Source organism: Plectropomus leopardus, chromosome 5, assembly GCF_026936395.1.
Source record: "Plectropomus leopardus strain MGB_pleo_1.0 chromosome 5, ASM2693639v1, whole genome shotgun sequence".
Taxonomy (NCBI): Eukaryota; Metazoa; Chordata; class Actinopteri; order Perciformes; family Serranidae; genus Plectropomus; species Plectropomus leopardus.
Window position 1 is genome coordinate 38,751,422 of NC_142180.1, and position 13,380 is coordinate 38,764,801.

General features: G+C 43.0%; 1 protein-coding gene and 1 long non-coding RNA gene across 3 annotated transcripts; one reads left to right on the top strand and one right to left on the bottom strand.

Moving 5' to 3' along the window:
• Positions 1–2,728: 2,728 nt before the first annotated feature.
• LOC121941348 (T-cell acute lymphocytic leukemia protein 1 homolog) lies at positions 2,729–4,193 on the bottom strand. Its single transcript, XM_042484125.2, has 2 exons — positions 4,146–4,193; positions 2,729–3,619 (listed from the first exon to the last, which is right to left on the bottom strand). Exons 1-2 carry the CDS (start codon positions 4,180–4,182, stop codon positions 3,249–3,251), a joined length of 408 nt encoding a protein of 135 aa, XP_042340059.2. The 5' UTR covers positions 4,183–4,193; the 3' UTR covers positions 2,729–3,248.
• Positions 4,194–4,762: 569 nt separating this feature from the next.
• On the top strand, positions 4,763–12,468 carry LOC148189629 (uncharacterized). Of its 2 annotated transcripts, none has more exons than XR_015776699.1 (3): positions 4,763–6,774; positions 8,564–8,648; positions 12,033–12,468. It is a non-coding gene; the product is annotated as an uncharacterized LOC148189629 (long non-coding RNA). The 2 variants fall into 2 exon arrangements; XR_015776698.1 differs by having other exon boundaries at positions 4,763–6,707.
• The last annotated feature ends 912 nt before the right edge of the window (positions 12,469–13,380 follow it).

Below are 13,380 nucleotides of genomic sequence, written 5' to 3' on the forward strand. Positions count from 1 at the left end.
ATCAGGGAGACCAGAGAGACCAGTGAGATCAGGGAGACCAGAGAGACCAGTGAAACCGGTGAAACCAGTGAGACCAGTGAAACCAGTGAGACCTCTGAGACCATTGAGACCAGTGAAACCACTGAGACCATGGAGACCAGTGAGACCAGTGAAACCAGTGAGACCACTGAAACCAGTGAAACCGGTGAGACCAGTGAAACCAGTGAAACCACTGAGACCACTGAGACCATGGAGACCATGGAGACCAGTGAGACCAGAGAGACCAGAGAGACCAGTGAAACCAGTGAGACCACTGAAACCAGTGAAACCAGAGAGACCAGTGAGATCAGCGAGATCAGGGAGACCAGTGAGATTAGGGAGACCAGAGAGACCAGTGAGGCTGACGGAGGAAAACCAGCAGCAGGAGAGAGGCTGAGTCCGTGTTTGTCCGACAGGTGGAGCCGGAGCTGATCGTTGTGGATCTGCTGATATTTATCCTTTTTACTCAGATTTATCATTGTTTTTTCTGATCGGTGGAGCGACGTGAATATCAGCAGATTTCTGATCAATAATCAGCGATCGATTCTGCGTCTTCTGTCCCGCAGCTGATCGGTTTTTCCCGTCCGGAGTGAATGAATTCTGTTTGATACTTTGTAAACTCACAGCTTGAAGCTCGACGAAGCAACGACGCAACTTTTAGAAGCTTTAGCAAATTTTGGGGTTGGGGGTGGGGGGGTCTGGTAGAGGTCAGAGGTCAATGTTTTCAGGAGGATAATAAGAGTTTCTAAGATGTTTTTATGTCCTCCTGATTTAACTGATTTAATTTGTCAATAAAAACCGACAAAAACGAAGATTCGTGTTAATAATTTTCTACGTTTCTGTAAACCTTCGTGATCGACGACGGTAAAACCTGACGGGACCGAAACTGCTAACGACCTTTAATCATTAACATTTACAACATTTACATCACAGATACGGAGGCCTGAGGCTGCCAGAGTCCTCAGCGTCCTCATCATCCTCGTCCTCAACGTCATTATCGTCCACAGCATCTTTAGCGTCTTCAGCGTCCTCATCGTCCTCATTGTCCTCATCGTCCTTATCGTCTTCATTGTCTTCATCGTCCTCGTCGTCCTCATCACTGTGAGAGTCTGCAGGCAGCTTTTCCCACAGTTCAGCCTGTCAGGAGGGGGCGGGACCTGTTACCATAACAAGCCAATGATGAGTGGGCGTGACCGCTGATAACCATCTCAGGGGGCGGGATTCAATTAGTGAGTGTTTGTGTGTTAGTGTGTGTGAGTGAGTCTGTGTGAGTGTACACACTCACAGACTCACTCACACACAGACACACACACACACACACACACACACACACACACACTCACTCACTCACTCACACACACACACACACACTCACTCACTCACACACACACACACTCACTCACTCACACACACACTCACTCACTCACACACACACACTCACATACTCACTCACACACACACACACTCACTCACTCACACACACACACACTCACATACTCACTCACACACACATACTCACACACACACACACACTCTCACACACACTCACACACACACACACACACACACACTCTCACATACACACACACACACACACACACTCACTAATTGAATCCCGCCCCCTCGTCTCCTCGGGGACCTGTTACTGTGGTCGTCTCTCTCGGGGCGTCTGATTGGCTGAGATGGTTATCAGCAGTCACGCCCACTCATCATGGGCTTGTTATGGTGACAGGCCCCTCCCCCTGCTGACAGGCTGGATTGTGGGAAACACGTCCCGCAGACTCTCACAGGAAGAGGACGATGGTCTCCTGACGGAGCTTTCTCATTGGTCCAGAGAGCGGACCCGCTGTCAGCTGATGCTGACGGAGACGCTCAGTGTCCATCTTATTAGGGACAGCGCCGCCGTCTGAGTCTGTTCAGGGACTGTCAATAATCCTGATGTCCACTGTGGTTCACTGCGGGACATGGGACAGCTAGTGTCCTGATGATGTCACTGTCCGGCGCCTGCAGATTCAGGTCAAATTGTCCAGACGTCCCCTACCCCAGCAGCCCATCCTGGAGGACCCTGACATGAGACATAAAATCCAACCTGCTTTACCTGAGGGACACTTCTAGCAGAGGACAGGAGGCCGGGGGCCAGTCGCAGGGACCCGTACGTGTTTCTAGGACTTTAGGACATTAGTGTCTTAACTGTGTCCTCTGTAGGAGATCTGTTTGGTGCTGTTTTATTCACTCTGACACCTGAGGGACACGAAGAGGACAAAAACTATTCACAGTGTCAATCACTTTATTTATATTGTCAGTTAGAAAATGTCAGGGGGCCCCTGACAGGGGCTCCTGATAGAGGGGCCCCTGACAGGGGCTCCTGATAGAGGGGCCCCTGATAGAGGGGCTCCTGATAGAGGGGCCCCTGATAGAGGGGGCCCTGATAGAGGGGCTCCTGATAGAGGGGCCCCTGATAGAGGGGCCCCTGATAGAGGGGGCCCTGATAGAGGGGCCCCTGATAGAGGGGGCCCTGACTGTCTGAAAACATGCAAAACATAAACATGAAAGCACGTTCACTTAAAGAGTCTCTAAAGGGTTTTAAGGATTTGGGGTTTTTTTCCAAATTTAGCTTTTCGAAAACTCTCCCTCTGAACTCAAACTGCCGTTTTCCTTAAAAATCAGCAGTTAAATAAAAACAAAATCAGCCATTTAAAGTTGTCTGCTCTAAAGCCAAAATAAAACCCTCAGTCCCTCCAAAGGGTTAAAAAATACCCCTCCCCATAAATAACAAACAGTCCCTAAATGACTGTAAACATTCAGCTCCTATATATGATTCTATAATACACGTATTAATACACATTTTCAGAATAAAAGACTGCAGCGTACGTCAGTGTGAAATTACTTTAATATTTTTAATATTTTGCATCACAGATGAAAACAATCGACCAATTAAACGATAAAATCACCAAAAGTTCCTTCAACATGAAAGAAACTGAATCTGGTTACTGATTTTTTTCTGCTGAGACGCAGAACGCCGTCTTCTTCTTCTTCTCTGACAGAAAATCAAACTCATCACGCGTCTACGAATTCATTAACTCTGAAACAGATTCATGTGAATATCACACGTAAAATAAGAACAACGTCTCAGAGGAACGCTCTGCAGCAACAAACGTCATCTTTAACATCAATACAGAGTCCTGGTCCAGCGCCTCCTGCTGGTCTGGACTGGTGCTGCTGGTCTGGACTCAGCAGTATCTGGTCTGCAGGTGGAGGAGCTGCAGACCGTCAAAATCTCCGTCCCCTGAGCTCTCACAGTTTGGCTCCTGCGGCTCCTCCTCCTGCGGCTCCTCCTCCTGCGGCTCCTCCTCCAGGCTCCCGGCCCGGCCCCTGGGGGCCCCCCGGGGGGCCGCCCTGAGCTCCTGCTCCGTGAGGACCTGCTGCAGGAGGTGGATGTACCTGAGGGCGAGGCGCAGGATCTGGTTCTTGCTGAGCTTCCTGTTGGGGGGGTGCGTGGGGAGGAGACGCCGCAGCTCCGTGAACGCTCCGTTAACGTTCTGCTGACGCCAACGCTCCCGACTGTTGGTGGAGACCCGGCGGGCCCCATGGGGGCCACAATCTGAGGGGGGACGGGACACGTGAGACAGGATCCCACACAAAAATACTGCAAAAATAAACGTTTTTCAAAAACATGAGATTCAAAAATGATTTCAAACAGCTGACGTGAAGAAAGAGAGAACACGGAGAGAAAGCGAAGAAACACAACAGCAACAAAAGAAGAAACGACCCGAAATTAGGAGAAAGTACAAGAAATTACCTGAAAATTAATTTTAAAAAAACATAAAAAATGAGAAAGTTAAGAAAAAAAAGTTAAAGTTACCGAAAAACTCTAAACTGTTTTCACTAAAAATGCCAAATTTTATTAAAAATCTGAAGTTAAATAAATAAAATTGCAGCCATTTAACACTTTATGCTCCTCTCCTGAAGCCAAAATAAAAAGTTTAATTATCCCCACCCCCCACCCCTCATAGATAACTAACAGTCCCTTAATTAATTGGCCCATTAATTGGCTAACTAAATTCTTGTAAAAGTTAAATTTCGCACATTTCGACTCCGGACTGTTTTTTTACAGGTGTGAAACTCACCGAAGTCCATCTGCTGTGGAGACCAACTTTGTGTCATCGCGATGAGTCCAGCCGGACTGCTGCAGACACAGACAGACGGAGGGACAGAGGGACAGACGGATGGACAGAGGGACAGACGGATGGACAGGTCAGACACGTTTTGGATCTCTTTAACCGTCAGTAAGAAAATTAGTGGAAATGAATAATTGTGTCTAAAATATGCACAAATATGTCAGCGTAGATGAGAACTTTAAATATTTTTGATGCATGTTCGCACACAGAGAAAATCATTTTCTATCATGTCCACATATGTGAGCTTTTATGTCCCCTGAAATACACCAGCCGCTCCTCCTGTCGCGCTCCCTTTCGTTCTTTTTCGTTTTTTCTGTTTCTTTACTCGTAAATTTCGACGCCAAAAGATGCAGCAGGAGTTAGGCAAGTCTTAATTTGATTTTTTAAACTACAAAAACTTTAACTTTGCTTAAGAAAAAACATAAATGGACCTTGAATGTGTAAATATGTCAGGTTTCTGTGTGTGTGTGTGTGTGTGTGTGTGTGTGTGTGTGTGTGTGTGTGTGTGTGTGTGTGTGTCTCACACCTGTCGGAGGAGCTGAGGTGAAGCGCGGCCTCGTGCAGCATGTCTCTCTCGTGCAGCATGTCTCTCTCGTGCAGCATGTCTCGTGCGGTCAGTCCTGCGGTGTCTCAGTGTCTCCGGTGTCTGTCTCTGTCTTTTATACCGGGCAGCGTCCCTCTCTGCTTGTCGTGACGCGTCGTTTCCATGGAAACCCATTAACAATAACAACAGTCCCATTTCAGAGGTGGGGCGGGAAAGCAGCACCCCAGGGACCCGCGGGCCCCCCGGGGCCGCCTCTCCCCGCCCCCCGCTGAGGGAGTCGTGTTTTCCGGCGTCTCCTCCGTCACGACCCGCAGGCTCACACTGAAGTCATCTTTTGTTTTTGTTTACATGATTTCTTTACTTTAAATTCAGTTTTTTTATTTGATTTTGTGAAGTTTTTGCAAAAATAACAAATAAAACAAAACTGGCAAGAAAATGACCTCAAGAAAGTGCTGAAAAATATTATTCCAGAAACATAATTTTAAATGTAAAACGAAGAGAATTACTAATCTAGTTTTTGGGAGGAGTTTGCCTGTTTGTTTGTTTGTTTTCATCATTTTAATGGCCTGGGCTCTGACCAGCTGATTTTACTTTTTTAAAAAAGCTCAGAAACACATGCCTTGAAAAAATGAACATAAATGTAACTATTAATCTTATATTTTTTTGTTCACATCATTTCTAATTGTTGTTTATTTTTAGTTTTATTTGATTTTGTGAATCCATTTAAAAAAAGTCAGTTGTTTACATTTACGTTTATTGATTATAGATGTGTGTGTATATATATATATAAAGACTTTTTTTACCTTTAACATTTGAATAAAATGTAAGACAGGTGAGAGATGACGTGATTTATTTCAACAATTAAAAACAGAAACATAAAAACATGAAATCAAAAAGAGAAATAAAATATTAATAAATCTATGAAATAGTTTTGAACAGTTTGGATTCTGCTTCTGTTAAAAGTCTGGTTAAAGTCAAACTTAATTAAATGTAATTAAATGTAAACGGCACTTTCATAAAAACCTTGTAGACGTCAAAATGCAGATTCAGCCTGTGAGTCTGTCGCTGTCCGAAATCTCAATAAAGTTTCAGAAAAGAAAAAGGGAAATAAAAGTTTACACTTTTTTAAGGACCTAAAGAGAATTAAACCCTGTGTCTCTGTCTGTCTCTGTCTCTGTCTATCTGTCTCTGTCTCTGTCTGTCTCTGTCTCTGTCTCTGTCTGTGTCAATCTGTCTCTGTCTCTTTGTCTCTGTCTCTCTTATAAAGGTACAGGACCGGGTTTATACAGGTCCAGGATGGGGTTTATACAGATCCAGGACCGGGTTTATACAGGTCCAGGACGGGGTTTATACAGGTCCAGGACGGGGTTTATACAGGTCCAGGACGGGGTTTATACAGGTCCAGGACGGGGTTTATACAGGTCCAGGACTGGGCAGCTGTGATGGGTTTCGGTAAATGTTGGTTCAGATGTTACAGTGATGTGCGGTGAGACAGGGACACACTTGTCTGACACCGTCCACAGCCTGAGAGACACACACACACACACACACACACACGCTGTCTGATCCGGGACTGGAGGTGACGGAGGTCTCGGCAGTGCAGCTTCTGCTCTGCAGTCTCACCGTTTGTCACATTGGACCTTTTTTGGCTGCGAATACTTTTAAGTAACATTTTTAATGTAGGATTTTACTTCTAGTATTTACAGTATTTTTACACAAGCATGTGGTTTCACTACTTCTACTGAAGTAAACGACCTGGATTCTTCCTCAGCTGGTCGGAGCTCACCGGAGACGTCTCTGCTGTCCTCTCAGTGAAATTAATGACTGACTGATGAGTGTTTCCTGTGTGTGCAGAGCCGGAGCTGCAGACCGAGGAGGATGAGGAGGACGAGGAGGACGAGGAGGACGAGGAGGACGAGGATGAGGATGAGGATGAGGATGAAGACGGCGCCCCCTCTCCTGATGATGTAAGACACAGATAAATGAGCCCTGATTGGTTGGATGTGTTTACAGCTGGGACTTCATTGCTCGCAGGTAAAAACTCAGCTGAGGACGAAGATGAACTGAGTCTCCGATAAATGTTTGCTTTTGTTTGAAAAAGACTTTAAATGTTTTATAGTTCGGAGAGAAAGGTCGTCTTTCAGAAAGAGGATTTATTAGACGTCAGACCAGTAAAACCAGTAAAACAGTCTACCCAGTCTGATACTGGGACTGTAATCTGACAGCCTGCGGAGGCAGCAGCCAATAGGAGGCCGGCTCTCCTGTGGCGAGGCGGCTTTGATCAGTCATGTGACGTCTGGAGGAGAAGTGGCTTTCTGTCAGAAAGACGTCGTCTGTTTTATTGAGATTATTTAAATTCAATCCTGCAGTCACGGGGGGGGGGGGCTTTTAGGGAACTAATTAAAATTTGGCACAAACGTTGACTTTGACTCAACAGTAAAGTCATTAAAATGTGGCTGTAAAAGCTCACGGTGACTTCACGTCCATGTCCAGGACATTTCTTTAAATTTGGCACAAACGTCCACTTGAACTGAGCAGTGAAGCGCTGAATAATGTCAGCTGCAGAGAGGAGCTGCTGTCCTCTTTAGACACGTGTGCACCATCCTGTGACCTTAACGCGTTTCCTTCCCGTCCTCCTCCCGTCCTCCTCCCGTCCTCCTCCCGTCTTCCTCCCGTCCTCCTCCCGTCCTCCTCCCGTCTTCCTCCCGTCCTCCTCCCGTCCTCCTCCCGTCCTCCTCCCGTCCTCCTCCCGTCTTCCTCCCGTCCTCCTCCCGTCCTCCTCCCGTCTTCCTCCCGTCCTCCTCGTCGTCCTTCAGGCTGACCTCAGACACAGGAAACACCTTCATTCCTGCGCTCTGATTGGACAGTTTAGAGTTAAGTGCTGCTGCAGTCAGAGCAGCTCAGACACAAATAACAGTGTGTGTGTGTGTGTGTGTGTGTGTGTAAGTGAGTGTGTGTGAGTGTGAGTGTGTGTGTGTGTGTGTGTGTGAGTGTGTGTGTGTGTGTGAGTGTGTGAGTGTGTGTGAGTGTGTGTGTGTGTGTGTGTGTGAGTGTGTGTGTGTGTGTGTGTGTGTGTGTGTGAGTGTGTGTGTGTGTGTGTGTGTGTGTGTGTGTGTGTGTGTGTGTGTGTGTGTGTGTGTGTGAGTGTGAGTGTGAGTGTGTGTGAGTGTGTGTGTGTGTGAGTGTGTGAGTGTGAGTGTGTGTGAGTGTGTGTGTGTGTAAGTGTGTGTGAGTGTGTGAGTGTGTGAGTGTGTGTGTGTGTGTGTGTGTGTGTGTGTGTAAGTGAGTGTGTGTGCGTGTGTGTGAGTGTGTGAGTGTGAGTGTGTGTGTGTGTGTGTGTGTCATGTACATAGTTCATGTATTTTAATAGAAACCCATCAGTTTAAGTGTACGCAGTATTTAAATATTTCCACGTTTGTCCTCACGCTCACTCGGCGGCTCCATTAACACTCAAACACACACTGACATTGAGAATATAAATACGCCAAATCAAAACACATCAATTTCGAGAAAAAAACCTCCCTTTAATGGCAAAAAAAGTTTTTACGCTCGCATCATCTGAATTATGTATCCAGAGTTATTCTTTCATCCTTTTTTTACTTTTATTTTTGTCCTACTCATTTTCAGTCATTTTGTTGTTCTTTTGAAAATATTCTTTTAAATGTATTTTTTTATGAATGTCTGTATTTTACACATTTAGTGCTAATATTTGGTCCGTTCTTCTACACCTCCTCTTTGCCTTCTTTCATGTTTTTAGAGAAATCAAAGGGTTAACTGGATGCTCCTGATAAACTGGTAACTGAGTGTTTCTGCACGTTTTCAGATGACGGTCGTCAGCTGATCGACGGTCGTCATCGTGACTCGGTGAGTTCACCGCAGGACACTTCACGCCAGGTGAACATTTTCAGGTTTGTGTCTGTTTTACTTTCAGTATTTTCACCTTTGAACTCTGAGCAAACTGCAGCAATTTCTTTCAGAAAAATGAAAAAAAAAGTGATGAGCAAGTTGGTCAGAAATGTCCCAAAAACTGCAAGAAAAAATCGAAAGATTTGGAAGAATTATTTTTAAAAGCCTTGGAAAAATGTTTGAAGAAAAACACTGGGGAAAAATAGTTTTACAATGATCATAACAAGTTAAAAATACAGAATTATACATTTTTACACACTTTTTCAAGTCATTTCCTTATTATTTTTTCTTTTTTAACTTTCCTTTTCCTTTTAAAAAAAAATCAAACATCACCTAATATTCAGGTGATGTTCTTGTACTTTTTTCTCATTTCTTTTTCTATTTTCAGTTTTGGGTCATTTCTTCTTCCACTCATCTTTGCCTTCTTCCTGTGTTTTTGAGAGAAATCAAGCCAGTTTGCTCACCTTTCATATGCTTTACGTATCCAACACTATATCCATTCATTTTACACATCCTTTTAATGACATGTTACGTATCTCGTTTAATTATTTTCTCGGTTACTAATGAGATTCCAAAACATTTTTAGTGGAACATTTTTTTTAATGGTGAATTTGTCAAACACAGATTCATACACTTCTTAACATTTTCTCTTTGAAATTGTCTTCCAAGTAAATTCAGTAAATGTATTTTTAAGTTTCATTTTTCCTGCTCATGCAGCGCAGAAAAAAATGTCCTGAAGAGGGCCGACGACCTCTGACCCCTCGTTAGCTCTTCAGCCAATCAGATAAATGCATTCTTTAACAGGACTTTATAAGCATCCAATAAGAAAATATACAAAAACAGATTTTTTTGTCTTTCAGAGAATAGATTATGCAGACATTTGGATGTAGAAAAACATTTTCTTGTCAGAGACGCTGTAAACCGGAGACAGCAGGGAGGTCTCACTCCTGCTCTAAAACCACCTGCAGAACTTTTTTCTGTAGTTTTTCTTTCCTCCAGCTTCTTAAACATTTGTCACGCCACAAAAAACGGATTCCATCCACACAAAAATCAACCCAGAGAAGGACGATGGACCGCAAAACCCACCGAACATTTACTCATCAACGCAACCAGAAAGCACAGGACTACAAGGACCAGAATGCATTGTGACGCAAGCAGGAACATAAAGGAGAAAAACAACAACAACGGCAACAACAACAACAAACATCTGACTGATTCCTTCGTGAATTCATATCTCATATGAATTTTCTCCTACATTTTTGAAAACAGAAAAATGGCACAAACGGAAAATAAAAACTCGACTTTTCGCTTTTTTCGTACCAACGAGAAAACAAAGTCAGTTCGCTTCTCCACAGGAGTCCAAGTGCTACATCCTCCGTCCATCCTCCATCACAGTGCGCTCGTTATAGTATACTGCATTTCCCAGCATGCCCCTGCTCGTCCACAAACACAAGGACACACTCGTCCTCCATCTGTGAAGATGGAGGGATGGTATGAAGAGATGAAGAGAAAAGAAAGCGTCCTCTTGACCACGCGGTGTCGCTTTTCCCAGAAAACAAGTCAGTCACTAAAAATTCAGCACCAGTGGGAAAAAGGCCATTTTTGATTGTTTCATTTTTGTTTTGCATTTAACATTCATTTTTATTTGACAACACGATTTAGAAAAAAAAGAGTCGACTCGAATCCTAACCTTAATATAACCCCGCTCACGATGGCGGGAGTGGGCGGGGCAACGATGACACCTGTAGCTGCTGCATGACTTTTCCCGCTAATAGAAAAGTTTAACAATAGTCTTTGGCAGATTTACAGAAGAAAGGCTGTCTGCTGAGAGAGAGACAACAGTCTCATCTGATTGATTTTTATATTTCAACACCAAAGACGATTACAGTCACAGAAATCAGTCACAATGTCCAAAACTATATATCTATTTCGGGCCGGACATTTACGCATAAATGTTTTTTTATGTAATTTTTTTGTAATATTTGTTGGTCTTTGAGGCCACGTAAGGTCGTCCTTAACTTGTCCCATAAATCTCTGATGCTATGTTAGCTTGTCGTTAAGCATGTCCACCCATGAAGATATATTAGTTTATAGTGGATCTGATATGCTATGTTAGCCTGTTATTAGCTCATATCCATCTTTGGAGCCACTAAGCTCATCCTGTAGGTTGGGAAAGTTCTGATAGCTTGTCGTTAAGTTGTCCCGTCCCTCTGTGAAACTGCGTTAGCCCATTCTATTCTAGGCATGTGAAGGTATGTTAGGTAGTACCGTAGATCTCTGAAGCTACTTTAGGTAGTGCAGTAGGTCTGTGAAGGTATAGTAGCATGTTGCTAGCTTGTCTTGTCCTGTAGGTCTGTGAAGCTACGTTAGGTATTACTATAGGTCTGTGAAGCTACGTTAGGTAGTTATGTAGGTTTGTTAAGCTACATTGTGTAGTATCGTAGGCCCTTTTTCTTGTACCATTTCTCCAGCATTTTTCTATATGATTCAAACTGTCCTCACACATAATTTCAACTAGCTGGCATACATGAAGAGAGGGACAGTATGTGGGGGTACATGAGGGTAAAGAAAACGTTGACTTTCCCAGGCCTGGAAAATGTAATTATGAAATTCCATGACTTTTGCAGGTTTTTCATGACTGTGGGAACCCTGTATGTCCACAAATCTCCAAAGTTTTATAAGCTACGTTACCTTGTCCTGAGCTCATTGCGTCTGTCTGTGAAGCTCCATTAGCTTGTCCCCCTTGAAGCCACCTACGTTCGTGCAGTGAAGTCACATGACCTCGTCCCTTAGTCTGAGACAAGTTACGTTAGCTCATCCATTTGGTGTGTGAATAACGTTAGCTCATCCACTTGGTCTGCAAAGTTGCGTTAGCTCATTTAATAGGTCTGTGAAGCTACGTTAGTTCATTTCATAGGTCTGCTGAGTAATGTTAGCTCATCCCATAGGTTTTTGAAGTTACATTAGTTCATCCTGAAGATCTTCAAAACCATGTTAGCTTGTGTGCGTAGATACGTTAGCTTGTTCCATCACGCTGTGAAAGTTCGCAGTTAGCAGTCGCCTGTTTTTATTGCTTGTCACTCAGACTTTCTGGGATGTGTCACAGCAGCCGTTTTTTCAGATGTGCTGCTGTGTTTTTAACGGCTGTGTCTGGTTTCTGTGACTTTAACCATCAGTGAAAATGTCTCCAAGATAAAACTAATGTTTTTGGACTGATTGTTAAACAGCTGCATCAGACGAGAGAGCGGTGAACGCTGCTCTGACTGACGTCTGTTAATGCGTCTGCTGAGGAGGAAGATGTTCTGTCTGTTGATGATGATGATGACGATGATGATAATGTTCTGTCTGAGATGATAACCAGCCTGATTTGTGTCATTTCTCCACAGAGAAACAGACTGAAGATGGTCTCCACTGTCCGCCGTGTTTCAGGTAAATATTTGGTACAAATCTGTTTTTCAAAATGTCGTCTTTCACTTCACTTAGTACCTAAAAAGACCAAGTCTGATTTAAATCCTTTCGTTTTTACCTGCTCATCTCCCTGATTGGTTACTTTTGAGATTTAGTCTTGATTATTGTCATTACTGTAATTTCATTGTTATTAATGACATCTATCACTCGTTTGTCCGTCCTGGAAGAGGGATCCCTCCTCAGCCGCTCTTCCTGAGGTTTCTAACGTTTTTTTTCCCCCCATTACAGGGTTTTTGGGGAGTTTTTCCTTAGACAAGGTGAGGGTCTAAGGGCAGAGGGATTTCGTAAGCTGTAAAACCCTCTGAGGCAAACTGTGATTTGTGATAATAATTATAATTATAATAATTATAAATAACATTGAGATGACTTATGTGTCACATTATTACTGATTTAAATAATAATTTTGTGAACTGTATTCCATATTTAGTCTGACATGCTGTACTAAAAGGCCACATCAGCGTGTTTACAAGTTTTAGCTGAATGTATGGAAGCCCTAAAATCCTAAAAATGTATTTTTTTTTAAATAAAATTGTTATTTTAAAAGCTTGTGAACAAGATTTGCCAAATATCTTGTGCAAGATATCAGGCATTTATTTTGCTCAGCTGTAGAGGATGCTAGATTTAATTCACTCCATTTGACAAATGTAAGATATTTGGTAATGTTTTAGTATGAAGCCTATTTTTTACTGCACAAGGCTTTTATTGTGAAACATGTACATGTTTCCTACTTTAGATGAGATATCAAAAGTGTAAAAACAACATGACTTTACTATATTAAAGTAGAGCAAGTAAATGACATATTAGAACAGCCATAGCGAGTTTATCCACTCTTGTTTTTCCTCTGGCCATAATTAAAAACCCTGCATTTTATTTGAGAAAAAAAATCTTATGTTAAAAGCACCTTTTTAAGGACCTTCGGGGATTCTGTGTATATTTAACAGTTTAATTTTTGTCCAGTTTTAGCTGTATTTTCTTCTTACTCTCCATCAGCCATAGATTTCCATTCATTTCCATACAACAATATGAAAATCAAATTGTATAATGTATCCCAGTAAACATCAACTCTGCATTGATTTTGATCATTATTGCTGCAGGATGAAACATCTTATATGCCTCAAATCAATAGTGTGACATCTGATGAAAGCAGCGTTGCTGTTTACTTTGATTAAACTCCAACAAGGTTTAAGAGTTTGTGAATTAAATAAAGGTATATTATTCTGCACTGACATGAACGAACACCAACGGCTGCCTGGAACAGCATAAAAA

Excerpts from the sequence above, each read along its gene's own strand:
- LOC121941348 (XM_042484125.2), bottom strand. The coding sequence starts at position 4,182 with ATGACACAAAGTTGGTCTCCACAGCAGATGGACTTCG. Across the intron at positions 3,620-4,145 it reads TCCACAGCAGATGGACTTCG|ATTGTGGCCCCCATGGGGCC; the intron begins GTGAGTTTCACA and ends GTCCCCCCTCAG.